Source organism: Bacidia gigantensis (assembly GCF_019456465.1).
Source record: "Bacidia gigantensis strain McMullin 20006 chromosome Unknown contig_246, whole genome shotgun sequence".
Taxonomy (NCBI): Eukaryota; Fungi; Ascomycota; class Lecanoromycetes; order Lecanorales; family Ramalinaceae; genus Bacidia; species Bacidia gigantensis.
The window spans coordinates 353,890-369,969 of NW_025408602.1; the positions used below are offsets into that span (position 1 = coordinate 353,890).

Sequence of the window (16,080 nt, forward strand, 5' to 3'; positions counted from 1 at the left end):
TTATTATCTGTTATTAATCTAAACTACGATTTCAATTATTAATTCTAATAAATCTAGTTTATCCGCTATTACTATAGCGTCTTTGACCCTATTATATAAACCTTAATAGAAATAGGCTACTAAAGCTAAGTTGTCCTATTCTATCTTATAAGCTAGCGTTCTAAATGTTGCTATATAAACTAATACTAACGCTCTTTACTTTAGGTTTTGCAGCTTCCTCTTAGTTACTTTGTTTTCGTCTACTTCCCTAAAAACCGTCTTAATATATATTATAAAGTTACCTAGGTTATAGAATATTTGTTTTGTTTTGCTTTTTTAATTGTTGTCTATATTTATAAAGTAGTCCTTTAGATAGGGTATTACCTAGTTAAAAGCTGCACTTATAAAGTATAATATAGCAAATATTACTTTAGTAGTTTCGTTAAGAAACTTAGATATATATATTTTTATATAAAGTTATACTATAACTATCTATTGTTTTAAAGTACTTTAGTCCTTTTTAAAGTATTCTAGGGTAGTATACTTAATAGAGTCCCCTAGTCCTAAGTTTAATGCTAAGGACAGTATAGGGGTCCTAAGCGTCGAGACGGATCCTATATTATTTATAAGTTATTAAAGTATAATAGTCGTTTACCTATATAAAGGCTATATAATAATTAGCTTAGGTTATATATAAGCTAGGTTGGCTTAGCAAGTAGTAACAAGCTATAAACGTAAAAGAAGGTAAGCTCTAAATGGCGAGCTTAAACACTGTAATAGTAATGCGATTTATATATAGAGCTTTATTAGGGTATTTAGTAATAAATATATTAATAACTAAGGAGCAAACTATCTATTATAAAAGGAATAATATTATATATTTAAAGGTGCTTATACTGTGCAGGCTGCTTATAGTTAGCAGAACTGTGAGCACTGCGTTCGCTGCAAGCGCTGCGAGCGATACGTAGTTAATTGCTTAACCGAGCCAGTAACAAGTATCCGTGCGCTGTAAGTCCTGCGGGGCGTAATACTTATAGCTTAAAAATTCTATCCTAATATTAGTAGCCTAAAAGGAATATTAATAAGTTATTATTAAAGATACTAATTAATTTTAGAATTATTTTTAGAATTATTTTTAGAGTTATTTTTAGAATTATTTTAGAATTATATTTTAAACTAAGTAAATAATAACTATAGTAGTATATTTAAAGTAATTCTTTTATTAAAGTTTTCTAAATAATATTAAGTTTAAAACTTAAAATTTTAAAAAAGCAGTATATAGTACTTATTATCTTTAACCTAATATAATACTTAATTATAAAATAACTAACTATAATAATAAGCTTTATAAAGTCTTAAATTAACTTATTAAACTTTTTATTTAATAGTTATTATTATATCTTTATATTAATAGTATTATTACTTTTAATAAAGTTATTTTGCTAAGTATTTAGCGAGCTTAATCTTATAAAATAGAAATAAAAATTAGCTTAGATATTTATTTTATTTTAATAATATTATTCTTTAAGAATTTATAAAATATTCTTTTATTTATCTATTAATATTATCTAATCTCTTTTTAAGTTAATATAGTTTTATCTTATAATAGCTAGTTTTTTATAGCTATATATAACTTCTACTTTTAAAAAGAAATTTAAAACTTATAAATTATTAGTATAATTTTTCACTTTATCTTCAATAGTATTATAAATAAAAATAAATAATTTATCTACTAATTTATTAAAATCTTTCCTTTTTAATATACTACATATAAGCTTTTTTTCTTACTCTTAAAGTATTATTATTATTAGTTTAAAAATTTAAATTTTTTACTCCTTTTTTATATTTATATTCTAGGTACTATTCTAAGTATTAATAAGATTTAAAGAACCTATAGTAAGTATAATATTATTATAGATAATAAGATCCTTATTATTATAATAAGTTTTATATTTAACTTTTATAGAATTTCTAAAATCTATAGTTTTTATTATAATAAGAGTAAAGCTTCCCCCTAATTTATATAGTATTTTATGTAATAGAACCTTAAAGATTCTTTAAAAAATAATAATTAAATTGCTTTTACTTATATTTAAATACTATTAAATATTCTATACTTTAGGTTAATCTTTAAATAAAACTTATTTAAGCTAATTTTACTTTTATAATTATAAAAGCTTTAACTCTTATATTAAAAGTTATTATAAAAAAACTTAAAAAAGTAAAAAGATAAGGAGATATAAAAGTGTATAAAAAACTTATATTATATTTTAAATATAGGGCAAATATATCTCTTTAAACTAATAATATACTCTTAAATATAAATATATTAAAAATGTCCTACTTTTACTTTAATAAAGATTTTACCTTTTTTTTTAAATTAATTTATATATAAATTAAGTTAAAGAATTTTAAGTTAAATAAGAATTATTTATATTCTTAATTTATTTAGCTTAAATTTACTAGGAGTTTAGGCTAAAAAGGTTAAATATAAGATAAAAATAAAAGTAAAAGTCTTTTAGGAAATTATATAATAAAGTATTTATATAAAAGTAAAAGCTTCTTAAGGTAGCTAATATTTATATTAAATTACTATTTATAAATTATAAAAGCAGTAGGCTTTTTTAAAAGCATTAATAGTAAGGCTATTAATTAATTTATAGTAAGAAGGGGGGCTAAAGCTAATAATAATATATATTTAGCTAGCTTTTTATTAGCTATTTAGTAGTTAATTATAATTATAATAGTAATACTAAAAAAAATATATAAACAATAACTTAAAAGCCTCCTTCAGTATTTTATAGCCTCTTCGCCTACTAATTACCCAATATACGCTAAATTTTAGTGGTGGGAGGTTCACTAGCGGCGGGGGCAACATATTCTGAAAAAAACGATACCACAGAGCAGACTGAAAGATACTCTAAGAGACGCTACTGATGCACGCTTACGGCGCGAAGAGACGGGTGCCCCCCACCACCACTTCAATCTTAGCCTGGCTTTCCAACCTTCCTCTGAGAATTTTCAGTCTTGTATCATTCATTCCGTTGGGAATTGAAAGATGTCATTCGTCAACGTCGATGGATCTATCGCCTGTATTCTTCGAACTTGTCGACAAACCCTACTCAAGCTACGTCGTTACCTACAGCACCAGCTTCATGATCCTGATCTTATCTTGGAATCCGCAAGATGCAGTGACGCTGTTGGTCGTCTTTTGATGTGGGACTCAGAGACCGGCGCTGGACTAGGTCGACTTGATCACGGACTTCGAAAATCCTCAAGACTTCGCGACGGAGTGTTAGATCTATTACGCGAATTGGTAGCTGTTACTAAGGAAGGTCTGTAATATGGAAGACTTCATAGTCCTACTACTGATATCAATCTAGCAATTTCGTCCATGAATGGTAAGGAAAAAGCTGACGGAGGAGATGCCGCTCAGGCACATGAACCCTCACCAACACTCAACAAAATTCAATCGATTTCATTGGAGCTTGGAAGTAGTCTGTCAGCAAGCACAGCTGATCTGTCTTCACCACTTCATGAAGCGATATCTGAATTAAACAGCATTCTGGATTGCCTCTTGAGACAGGTTCCAGCTTTACAAGACCCAACCCCTCATGACTCAAGAACAAGGAATACGTATGAAGGCGCATACTTCTTTGATCTAACTCACATCACGAACAAATTTCCTAATGCAAACGAAGAACTATTGAAACACCTAGGAGTCGCGAATTGGAAGCGTAGGCAGGAGCTTATATTTCTGCGAGCACAAATTGAAGAAGCAGAAGAAGCCAAGGCAGAAGCAGTGACCCCTTGGTCAGCTCTGAAAGCTGGTCAATCGGGCATGAGCAAAGAAACCCAAATCTATACTGCTTCAGAAGCTGGGACTACAGCTTCGCAGTATAGCACTGTCGAAAGTATTGGTCTGCAGAGTTGTACGACGGGCCATGCATCGACATTTTCAAGGAGAGCCTCTATGGAAACGGTGACAACCTCGATGTCTGGTGCCTCCGTATACAAGGATCCATCTCTTGATCTAGATGAAGCAGTCGATACTCCCCGCTTGAATTTACCTCGCCCGCCAGCGCCAAATTCCAACTTCGAAGGCAAAAGATTTAAATGTCCATACTGTTCTTTCGACTTGGTGAGGGTTACTACCTTGAGAATGTGGAGGTGAGTCATCGACAAGCTAGCTTTACACCTCGAAGAACGTTGATAAATTTGAAGGAATCATGTCATGACTGATCTGGAACCATATCTTTGCACTTACGGTGACTGTCTACGCCCAGCGAAGACATACGGCTCCAAAAACGACTGGATACAGCACGAAATTGAAGTGCATCGAACTGAGAAGAGGTGGTTTTGCAAGCCATGTGATAAAGAGCTTGTTTCCAGACAAGCCTTTGATGAACACATGCGAGAAAAGCACACTGAATTCAGCAAGATACCCCAATTAGATGTTTTTGCAGAAATCTGCCAAAAGACCTCCGCCAAACTGGAGTATCGAACAGAATGTCCTTTGTGTCTACAGGGGAATCGTAGCGAAAAAAGACTACGAAGGTTCGTCTCCTACCCGTTTCTATGACCAAACTTGCGTTGTTGCTCTTTCAGATCGCTTTCAAGTCTGTATTGTTCCTACATTGGGCGCCCACTCGGTATCCCAGATTTGTAATTTGTAACGCCACTTGTTGTCTAAGTAACCGGATGGCATATATACCAATCCATGAAGCTTATGACCCATATAAATTAGGCATCTAGCAGATCACCTCGAGCAAATTGCCCTCTTCGCCGCGCTCCGAGACAAATCGCGACTTGAGGATGATGATACTCTCGACTTGATAGACGATTCAGAATCGGATGAAAATGTTGATGTCAGCCTCAGGGAAAGTATAGACAGTCTGAGTATAGGATCGGATAGAGACAATGATTTCGATCTCATGGAGGATTCAGGATCGGATGGAAATACACTAGCGGAGAGTGTTGTGCTCGACACACAAGATGACTCAAAAGATCAAATGGAGACACGTCAAGCCGCCATAGAAAGATATCTCGGCGACCAAGTGGAAGCGAAAGTAGGCAGTATTGGTCAAGGACTTCAAGAAACTTCTACGACGGGACAAGTGTGTTTTCCCGTGATGACCATGGTGCATCCACCAAACGAGTATTTCTTCGGACGTGATCAGGCTCTGGAACAATTGCATCAGAATCTGTCGAATATCGGTGATATCTGCGTCATTCACGGGGCGGGTGGTATCGGGAAGACCCTGACTACTGTCGAGTATGTATATCGTTACAAAGATGAATACGAATGCATCTTCTGGCTTCAAGCCGACACTTCGCCTGGTCTGGCAGAATGTTACGCTGATATCGCGCGTGAACTCAAACTCGTTGAAGGAAACCAGGATCAGTCTCAAATTATTGAACTGAGCAGACACTGGCTGGACACTAGCGGTAACTACACGATTGAATCTTTCTAAGTCTCCTCGCTAACAGAAACAGGACGTCGGTGGCTGCTCATATTCGACAACGTTGAGGTTTGGAATTACGTAATCTCGTATCTGCCGCAAGGTTTCTTTCATAGTCGAGGCTCTATCATTGTTACCACCCGGAGTTCCGACTTCGCCACAAGAGTCAATCACAACTTACCACTTCAAACTTTTGCAATTGAGGAAGGATCAATCACCCTACTCCAGTATCTCAACCGCCCAAATCCCAAAAGTGACCCCGACCACCCCGTAGCTCAAGAAATATCTGGCCTTGTCGGCGGATTACCTGTGGCCCTTTCTCACGTCGCAGGTCTTGCAGCATACTCAGAATGTACATTGTCTGAGCTCCTAGAAATTTTCAAGCAAAGGCGTAAACATACTGAAGCCGCGATGAGTGAGGACGATGACCTTCCGGCCTCGTTTCGACAAGCATCCTACAGTTATGATGAGACGCTTACCATGGTGTGGAATGTCACTTTGAGAGAATTACCTATCGACCCCCGAGACATGATATACATTCTAGCGTACTTGAGTTGTGAGGCCATTCCAGAATCCATGCTCTTTGGCGTTCATCAAGAAGATATCCTCGATTTGTTCGATTCTAGGGAGCCAATTCGGTAAGCGAGACTAAGCCGATAGCCTAAAAGACTCCGGCTCAATGTTTTACAGATATACGAGGATGAAGAGAACCCTTATCAAGCGTCGTCTGATACAGACCAGAAATATTGACGGCGAAGCCTGCCTCTCTCTGCATCGATCGTTACAGCGCAGCATCCAGGACACCATACTTAAAGATACCAATAATGCGCAACTGGTTTTTGATCAGGCTCTTGTCCTCGTTCGCAAAGCTTTTCCTGCTCCGTCACCCACTCAAGCCCCTGACCCGATGAGCTGGTGTGGACAACAGCGGCTGCTTCCCCACGTCAGGAGTCTTCTGAACGTTTTTATAGAGGGAAAAGATACGATCCGCGGATCGAAAAGGTTCGCTAAATTACTCTCTGATGCCGGAATCAACCAATGGGCTCACGGATTTACTCGAGACGGCCTTTCACTACTCACGACTGCAGAACGAGTACTACAGTCCGTGCGTACAGACTCTTCGAACCTACAAGCCGATATCCTCTCACTCGTAGCTCTGATGCAAGATAACATGGGTATCTCCACCCGAGCAGAGAGTCTTCGCCGTCGTGAGCTAGCTCTCAAGATTCGAAGGAAGTATGTCGAAGGTCTTTCCCAGGCGAATCAAGTTGAAGAAACACTTCTATACAATTCTTCGCTCGACTACGGTATCTCTTTGCTCCAGTACAACAAATATCAAGAAGTCGAATCAATCCTGGACAGATGCCTCGAGAAGTATCGTCAATGGGGCACACCAGATGATATTCCCTACGAATATGCCAAATATGGTCACAAAATGGGACTGATCCGAATGTACCAAGGACGATACGAAGAAGCCTTGGAGCTTTGCCGAGATGGTGTTCAGCAGATGGAAAAGACAGGCAACGATTCCCTCATGCTTCGCTTCAAGTTCGATCTTGCCTGCATCCATCTGCAAAAAGGGGACATTAAAAAATCTCTGGCAATCCACAAGGAAGTTTTAAATCAACGCCTTCCCGTATGTGGTAAATCCAACGAAAACACACTCCAGAGCTACTACGCCATCGGCGCACTTGAAGAGATCCGTGGCAATTATGCAGAAGCCGAGTAGGTCTAGCCCTTTTTCCCCCTGCCCTCTCACGTCACAAGAACCGTGAAGATTCTCCTGCTCTATCAATCAGTCCGAACTCGGATTTTAAATTCGGAATACTGACTCGCATCTTTCAATACAGGGCCAATTTCCGGCACGCGCTTGATAGACGGCGGACAGCGTTCTGGTCCACCGAAGCGATCGCACGTACGCAATACCATTTGGCTAAAGTTCTTTGGGCTCAAGGGAAAGATAATGAAAGAGCTACCAAGAACTATGAGGAGGCAAAAGAGACACTGAACGAGTTACTTCCTTTAGATTTCCCCGACAACCTGAAAGATGTGCAAGACGAAGAGGTGCTATTCGATCACCTGTTGACTGTTTATGGGGCTCGGTTCACGGGAACGAAATTGTTGGAGGTTGTACGCTAGGTATACTCAAAGGTTCATCTCCAGGTCTGCAGTAGCGAGTGGTCTTTGTATCTCTAAATCTAATATCATCGAACTGTTAGTGGGCGTCTAAAAGCAATGTGTGTTGCTGAAAGACGCGACCAAAGAAACTTCTTGTAGCCGCCGAATGCTCAAACTAACGTTTTATGACTAGAGTAGGGAGTCCAATGAATTCTCTTGTGCGGGCCAGCCTCGTGTATAGAGAGTTCGCGTTCACAAGAGTACGGTTGACTCGATTCCAGAAGACTTTAGAGAGAAATACCCTCGGTCGGCGGGGTGCCAATATCCTTGGGCTCTAGAATGTCTGCCTAGGGTTTTCCGCAAGACTCCCACCAAGACTATCCTCAGAAATGGAATCTGGGTCGAGAGGGCGCCCTAGCCCTAGAAGAATATGGCTAACACTTATGCCAGCCAAAGGGATACACACCTCTGCTCCAAGAGACCTCCGTTCTACAATCTCTAAACACCAATATGCCCAGGCCTTCTCATTCCAAGCAAAGTATAGCTCCCCCACCCTTTCGGTACTCACCACCCTCGCTCATGACTGAAGCCTCTCGGCTTCCATCAGCTTCGTCGATCTACAGAGGCTTGATGCTAAAGATTGAGGATTGAATCGGGGCAAATTGTAGAGAGTAGTACCGGTGTGGTGTCGTTTCGGCAGAACATTGGCAATGCTTATGGGCTTTAGGGCTGCTACATGATGTCTCGAATGGCAAGGCAAGAAAGTGAATCTGTAAGTCAGCTTTCCATTCCAGTCCCAGTGCATTCTGCCATTGGAGAGGGTCCGTTGCCTTCTTGACGGCTCTCGTTATCTGTCAAGAACGATGCAAACATCATGAATTTGCATCGCATATTTATGGCAACAACTGTCATTCGTGCCACCTGGCATCTCAAAGTACTCAAAACCCCCTCTTCAAACCTCAAAGCTATTCAAGAGCTATCCAGCTTTCGCACTATTTCAGAGATGCTCAATTCCTTTTTTCCATGGACTTTGATTCGAAAGGCATTCCCTTAGGCCTTACCTTAGTCTTTACAGTCTGCTGCGACTGTCGTCAAAGCACTTACATTTCAATTTTCTCAGATCTAAACCTTAGCCTTGACTGGAGAGTCGACCGACAACGGGCTGTCTACCCTTTTCTTTTCGATATATCCGTCATTATTTGTTACCCCAATCTTGCCAATTACCAGCCAGGCGGGTATCAGGGAGATCGCCCATAGACCAAAGTTGAAGTACACGCCTCCAACAGAGGCCATTATCGCTACGCTATTGACGCCATACTGAAGACCATCAATACGCCCACTTGTTGAAAATAGAACTCGATACTCACACTGATGGCTTGCCAGGCTGACTCTGTTCCCCGAAGCAATCCCGCAATACGAACAATTTCTGGCTGTGTCTTTGCAATATGACCAACTACAAAGTACCTTAGCCCTGTCAGTCGCACCGTAGTAACAGCCACGTCTTTTGATACTCACAGAAACAAATAGTTGAGTTGAAATCCTGCCACCCAGAATAGGAATAACGCGAAAGCCTTGCCGAACCCAGGATCAACCCAGTCATATATTATCTTATTCCTATGGAAGTCCGTGACCAGGACAGTGGCCCAGATCCACCAAACTCCTTGTAAGCCAAGTACCACAAAGAACGATCCTCGGGCGCGAGTCTTTAGTGGAAGCGAAAGCCGATCAATAAAAGCTCCTAACAAATTGCCAGCTATGATCGCCACGATGCCAGAAAGGAATGAACCTAAAGCTCGAGCGCGGACGGTGAACCAGAGTGAGGCATACGTAAACATCACAGCCTCCGTGTAGACGCCTTGACCAATCAGTGGAATTATCAACAGAAACTCTTTACTAAAGAAGAGTTTGGCTGTCAAGATAAGTTCTTTCCAGCTGTTGTTTGTGATGCTCATATCGACAGGAACACCATCTTTGCGTTGAACTCTCGATGGCTTGTTTACGAGCAGGCCAACGAATGGACCGGCGGCTTGCAGGGCTATGAAGATTAAGTAGACTGTATACGAGACTTTCCCAGCCTCGTTGGCCTTCGCATTGAGTCCCAAATTAATCGCCTGGTCGCCCCACCAAGTCAGCTCTCTTCCCATGAACAAGACCATCGTCGTACTTACACCACCGAGTATCTGCCCTCCTACCCGAAAGCTCAACCAGAGCCCCAGAAACTTCCCTGATTATACGGCTCGGGATAACTCAACGCAATCGCCGCCTCTGCCATCCAAAAGACACCGGCAGATATACCGCACAGAGCAGCACCGAAGAGCACGAACCACTCAGTACCGTACCGATTGTTCGTGTACAAGCCAGCCGCATATGGCGCATAGCCCATTGTACCGAATATCAGAGCCCATTTGATGCCGATGAAATGCACGATCACGCTGCCTAAGCTGCAAGAAACTACCATGAGGCAGAATGTCAGTGCATTGGCGCCGTTGACGAGGTAGGGTTTCTCTTCTCCGCCGGCTCCGAGCGAGTTCATTGCTGCGACGAGCTCATCAGCGTGACCAGTCCCTCCATGAAGCTTTGACTAACCTCCCCATATTCCGGGTGCGAGAAAATTACAGGCGCCGAGGATCAATGCATTGTACAGAGTCGACCGATACCATTTGACTACAAGCAACTGTGAGTTTGATTCAAGATGTCGTTTCTACTAAACCGCTGTGTTCAGATCTCACCTTCCACTTTTTGATGATCTATTGGTCGGTCCTCGACTTCACCATAGGCATGGGGCACTTTTCCGTTACTGTCGTCTTCACTCATCTTAGTTGACCGTACGATATTACTTCAACAGCAGCGATGACTGTATGACGAAACTAAGTGGAACTCCTGGCCGACAAGGGATATATAGAGCACGAACCGAACCGCATAGTGGAATGCACTTGGTCAATGCACGTCTGGAATACCTGTAAGGCTTCACGATTGGTCAGTGCCTGGCACCGTCGGAACATAGCGAGGCTCTAGCATGTTCGCACGACATCTACCCACCAGATTGCATGCTTGATTCCGCGTTCTACGCCTATCGCGTGGGGCTCGCATGGCATTTTCTCTATCCTGCCATGACAAAACCAAAGGGGTCCGGACAGGAACATATCCAACCTCTGTCACATCTAATCCTCATACTTCAGCTCTCTATTACCTTTTCCTTGAGTTTTGCTTCTTCTCCAGCGATGTCACCTCCGTGTGCATCTGACTTTTCAATCCTTTTATTTGCATACGCAGGCTCCTGCTCCCCAGCCCTCCAGAAATATTTTGCCCCTGGATGGTTCTCCGCCAATCTCCTTCCGCCATCCCTCCCAAAATAATTCTCCCTCAATGTCCCTCCAGGCACTGCATAATTCTCCCAAAAGACACCCCGTCTCCTCAGCTCTGGAATCAATAATCTGATAACATCTCGAAACGTCTCCGGCACACTTGCATAGCTCAGATTAAAGCCATCAACACCCGATATATCGATCCACCTCTGCAACTCATCCGCTACGGTCGTCGGACTTCCAATGAGTTTCGCTCCATTACCTCCAAGGACAAGCCAATCCGCAATCGTCTTTTTATTCCACACTACACCCTTCGGGCTCACTTCCGCCCAATGATTCACCATGCTCCTCACCGCAGGCGGCGCATTATCACTAAACCTGAAATCCTCATCGTCACCGTACTTACTCAGATCATACCCTGACCAGCCTCCAAACAACGCCAGCGCGCCCTCTCGATCTCCATACGCAGCCAACTCTTCATACTTCTCCCTCGCAGCTTCATCATTCTCAGCCACAATGACAAGCACCCCAGCAACGATCTTGATATCAGCTGGATCCCTCCCTAACCTCTGCGCCTCTACCCTAATGCCCTCCACACTAGGTCTGACTAACTCAGGGGTATGCCCGTTCAAAAAGATGGCCTCCGCATGCGTAGCCGCGAACTTCCTCCCCGCCGTCGACGTGCCCGCCTGAAACAGAAACGGCGTGCGCTGCGGACTCGGCTCGCACAGATGCGGTCCGGGCACAGTGAAGTACTTCCCCTGATGCCGGATCTGTCTCACACCCTCCGGATCCGCGTAGGCACCTGAAGGGTGACCCGGCGGCAGGACGGCGTCGTCCCGCCACGAGCCTTCCCAGAGCTGGTACACGACGTGCAGATACTCGTGCGCGATACGGTAGCGCTCGTCATGCTCCACCTGCGTTTCTAATCCCAAGTTCCTTGCTGCGGAGTCGAGGTACGATGTCACGATATTCCACGCCACCCTCCCCCCACTCAGATGATCGACTGTCGAAAACTTTCGAGCTAGCAGATACGGGGCTTCATAAGTTGTGCTCGCCGTGACTCCGAAACCTATACTCTCCGTTGCGGCGGCCATGGCAGGGATTGCGTAGAGAGGATCATTGATGGGGAATTGACTGGCGGCGGGGATGGTGGGGGTGAGGTTCGCGGGACCTTTGTAGACGTCGTATCCGCCGAGGACGTCGGCAAAGAAGATGGCGTGGAACTTGGCGGCCTCGAGCTCGCGGGCGAGGGAGATCCAATGGTTGATGGATTTGTAGTTTCGGGATGTGTCGGCGGGGTGCTTGAAGAGGCCTGGGTTTAGGTGCCCGGGAGCTTGCATGGCGAAGGCGTTGAGGATCCATTGTTTCTTTTTTGGCTCTGCCATCTTGACCGGGTGTGGAATGAAGGTGTTTCGCAGTTGGAGGTAGTCCCGATGCAGTACGGCTCAGCACCACACATCTGGACGGCAAAGACTACAGCCTACTCACCACACTGTATCGCTGATTGACTATCTAGAGAGACTCACCGAGACCTTCAGATGTTATGAAAGTCTTTCTTTTCCGAGTTGAAGCTTTCATCCTGAAGATGACGTGCATCAGACCTTTCACCATCATGCACGACGATTGCGCCATCCGCTATCAGGCGGGTACCAACCAGACCATATGCAACCCCACTCAAATGGTGGGGGAAGCACACAGCAGACGGAATGATGCAAGATACGGACTGCAGGCTCATTCAAGATCCCTGGCTTGGGCATTGACATAAATTGTATGAGTCCCAAAGGACCCTACAGCTTACCATATCAGCACAGGATGCCCCCTGAGTCATCTCACTCCGCTTCATCTTCTCCTCTATCGGGCCACAAAGAAGATAGCGAGACATCTGTGGACTCTTCCACGGAAGCCCCAAGATCTGACGACTTCGCATCCTCCAGATTGTTGTTCAAGTTGGAGGAGCATCCCGTAGACCAAGGCCAGGATCTCAAAGTCGGTTACATCCCGTTCGACTACTGCCTCGATCGGCAAGTAACATTTCTTGTGTGATAGGTTGCAGTCATAGGTGCCGGCATATCCGGAATCACTGCTGGCGTGCTACTCCCTATCAAAGTCCCTGGCATCCAGCTCACCATCATAGAAAAGAACGCTGACGTTGTGAGCATTTCCAATCAGGAAGCTGTCAAGCACCGCATGATGAGAAATCTTATGAATCTTGTAGGGAGGCAATTGGCTAGAAAACTCCTATCCTGGCGTCCGATGCGATATTCCCGCCCACGTGTACCAGTCCACCTTCGAGCCAAACATAGCATGGACCGAGGAGTACGCTCAAGGCTATGAGATCAGGGACTATTGGCAACGAGTGGCACGTAAGTATGGTGTGTACGAGCGGCTTCGCACTAAAACAAAAGTTATTGCTGCCGTATGGGACAAGGAAAGTGCGCAGTGGCAATTGGAACTGGAAGATCTGGTGGCTGGACGGAGCTACAGCGAAACATTCGATGTAGTGATCGCGGCGATAGGCCGATTCAATGCATGGAGGCTACCTCAATATTCTGGGATTGAGTCATTTGCCGGTCCACTTCGTCATGCAAGCAACTGGGATCCTTACTTCGATCCCAAAGGAAAGTCTGTTGCGGTCATAGGGAACGGGGCGAGTGGTATCCAAGTGACGACAAGTCTTCAGCCAATCGTCAGCCGACTCGATCACTACGCAAGAAGCCCCACTTGGATTGCAGGTTCTTTTGCTGGAGAGGGAGACGGAAGAAAACTCGAGCCTAATCATTACTCGCCTGAGCTGTTACAGTCTTTTCAAGATCCTGAGGTGTACCTTGACTTCCGCAGGAAATTTGAAGAAAAGTTCTACGTAAGATTTGACGCGATTCTGAGAAACTCCAAGGCGAACCAAAAATTGAAAGAAGAGTTCGTGGCATCGATGACGGAACGAATCAAAGACAAACCTGGTCTACTTGAACATATCGTACCGGATTTCTCGCCGAACTGTCGGCGACTTACCCCTGGGCCAGGCTACCTGGAAGCCTTGACTCAGCCGAATCTTGACTTCATCCGCATACCAATCACCCGATTCACCAAAGATGGAATCGTGACAGCAGATGGTGTTGAGCGGAAAGTCGACGCCGTCATCTGCGCTACGGGAGCAAACAAAGACCTACTCCCACCATTCCCCATCACCGTTCCCGGAGTCGGCTCCTTACAAGACACATGGACACCCAGCACCTACACATACCTCGGTCTAGCAACTCCATCCTTCCCAAACCTCCTGTTCATCCAAGGACCCAACGCCACCGGCTTCAGCGGGACCGTGCCAAACCAGATCGAGACGCAAGTGACCTACATCGCCCAACTACTCCGCAAAGTCACACAACAGCGTCTCAAAACCTTCGTCCCTTCCAAAGCGGCGACCGACGATTTTGTAGCCTACAGCGACGCTTTCTTCGCTCGCACCGTCTGGACAGAAGGATGTAGCTCGTGGGCGAAAGGTGCGAAACCGGGTTCGAGGATCCATGGGCATTGGCCGGGAAGTGCTTCGCATCTGAATTTCGTGAGGCGAAATCCACGGTGGGAGGACTGGGAGTGGACGTATAGGTCTAGTAGTGGGAATCGGTTTGCTTATTTTGGGAATGGGAGGGTGGGGAGGGAAGAGAGGGAAGATGGTGATCCACCGCATCCGGATCTTGTGAGGTACTTGAAGCGGCCGGATTTAATCGATTTGAGGATTTATCATGAGGAGTGGTTTGAAGTCTAGTCCCAACACAAGGTCTGTAGAGGTGGTGTGTCAACCTCTCATGAACAGCGGGTTTGAGTGAATAGTACTTCTTCTACCCAACTTCTATCACTTCTACATGTTCTATTCCTGATCATGTTGTAAAGTCCTCTTTAGATAGTTTGGGTGGCTGCAGCTAGTAAGATCTGGTGAATATGACTAATAATCGTCACAAACAGAAGGACTGAAGATCATCAAACAGACAGACCGCTTCTCCGCAGTAACGTAATTAGACTGGAGGGAAGTGACCATATTCGAGTGAAGTTATTGTGCAAATGAGCGGTCAGCAGCATATTTAGGAGCATTCACCTCAAAGAGGCGAGACAATTTTGGCGTGTCCAAAGAGGAAAACCCTACCTAGCACCAGGTGGCGCAGAACTGGTGAAGAAGGCTTTATAGAGGCGTATTTCATTGAATGAAAGCATTCACGTGAGTGTTTTTGAGTGTGTGGCGTGCCACCAAAGTATATAATTCCTAACAGTAGCCTTGTACTTCCTACAATTCCATACCTTCTCAAATGCATCTTGAATGACTCACAGAACACTGTTCAGTCATCAAAGACATTTCTTTTTCCATTGATCCAACCACAACCCCCATTCTTGCCGAAACACCAGCTTATATACTAAATATATACTCCACATCTTCAACTATGGCGGCTCAATCTTCGCGTCGCACAGAATTGAGAGACGCACTCGCTTCACCACCTCAATCGCCTGCACATGCAGATCCAGAGTCGCCTAGGAAACGAACAAGACTTTCCAGAATGACAGAAGATTCCAATGGGGACATGCTCATCGAGCAATACCTCTATTACATTGAGCCATATCGTTCGTCATCGTCAATGATCCCCTACCCATGGCCTCTCGAGCTCGAGAAAGCACCGATACGATACGAAACCCTATCAAACGATCCTCAATTCCGCGAGGCTCTCACACAACAGCTAAAAGTCCACAAGATTCCCAACTTTTCGGCTTCGTTTCATACGCAGAGTAAGCCGGGCTACGAACCCCACACACAAAGAACAGTAGCTTTGCACATCCAAGTGAACGTTAATCCAGACATGCCGGATTTCGAATAGTTGGGCGCCAGGAGGGCGGTCGAAGCCCTCCTAAGCAAGCACTCCAACTGCTCAGGCTGTGAAGTGGAAATGTACGACCTGTTCAAAATCGCTAATCCATTATTCCTCCCGATACCCTCGACGTCCGGGGTCATCAAGTTCTACGAAAGTATCAGGAAGACTCTGTTACAGATCATCATTTCTCGAATCCCAGGCGCTTGGCGATCCATGTGCATTTTCACAGTGGAGCCGCGCCGGAATGACCCTTCAATCTCAACGTACGATGTCGTTATTAGGGTCGATTCCGTTTACCAGGCATGAATGGTCGACACTACGCGCCATTCTAGAAGTCGCCATTGCGGAAGCGAGGCCGCAAGA

General features: G+C 44.1%; 6 protein-coding genes across 6 annotated transcripts; 3 read left to right on the plus strand and 3 right to left on the minus strand.

Moving 5' to 3' along the window:
* Nucleotides 1-3,037: 3,037 nt before the first annotated feature.
* On the plus strand, nt 3,038-7,580 carry KY384_005765 (uncharacterized protein; the record flags this gene model as incomplete). Its single annotated transcript, XM_044814263.1, has 7 exons — nt 3,038-3,314; nt 3,363-4,097; nt 4,266-4,536; nt 4,727-5,427; nt 5,476-6,079; nt 6,132-7,166; nt 7,292-7,580. The coding sequence occupies 7 exons, from the start codon at nt 3,038-3,040 to the stop codon at nt 7,578-7,580; spliced, it is 3,912 nt and encodes a 1,303-aa protein (XP_044668413.1).
* A 1,490-nt stretch (nt 7,581-9,070) lies between these two features.
* Nucleotides 9,071-9,715, minus strand: KY384_005766 (uncharacterized protein; the record flags this gene model as incomplete). Its single annotated transcript, XM_044814264.1, has 1 exon — nt 9,071-9,715. The coding sequence occupies one exon, from the start codon at nt 9,713-9,715 to the stop codon at nt 9,071-9,073; it is 645 nt and encodes a 214-aa protein (XP_044668414.1).
* A 44-nt stretch (nt 9,716-9,759) lies between these two features.
* Nucleotides 9,760-10,373, minus strand: KY384_005767 (uncharacterized protein; the record flags this gene model as incomplete). The annotated part of the gene is made up of 3 exons (XM_044814265.1): nt 9,760-10,094; nt 10,146-10,223; nt 10,289-10,373. The coding sequence occupies 3 exons, from the start codon at nt 10,371-10,373 to the stop codon at nt 9,760-9,762; spliced, it is 498 nt and encodes a 165-aa protein (XP_044668415.1).
* A 153-nt stretch (nt 10,374-10,526) lies between these two features.
* KY384_005768 (uncharacterized protein) lies at nt 10,527-12,252 on the minus strand (the record flags this gene model as incomplete). The annotated part of the gene is made up of 2 exons (XM_044814266.1): nt 10,527-10,709; nt 10,750-12,252. 2 exons carry the CDS (start codon nt 12,250-12,252, stop codon nt 10,527-10,529), a joined length of 1,686 nt encoding a protein of 561 aa, XP_044668416.1.
* A 427-nt stretch (nt 12,253-12,679) lies between these two features.
* Nucleotides 12,680-14,627, plus strand: KY384_005769 (uncharacterized protein; the record flags this gene model as incomplete). The annotated part of the gene is made up of 3 exons (XM_044814267.1): nt 12,680-12,853; nt 12,914-13,018; nt 13,083-14,627. The coding sequence occupies 3 exons, from the start codon at nt 12,680-12,682 to the stop codon at nt 14,625-14,627; spliced, it is 1,824 nt and encodes a 607-aa protein (XP_044668417.1).
* A 667-nt stretch (nt 14,628-15,294) lies between these two features.
* Nucleotides 15,295-15,723, plus strand: KY384_005770 (uncharacterized protein; the record flags this gene model as incomplete). Its single annotated transcript, XM_044814268.1, has 1 exon — nt 15,295-15,723. One exon carries the CDS (start codon nt 15,295-15,297, stop codon nt 15,721-15,723), a length of 429 nt encoding a protein of 142 aa, XP_044668418.1.
* Between the last annotated feature and the right edge of the window lie 357 nt (nt 15,724-16,080).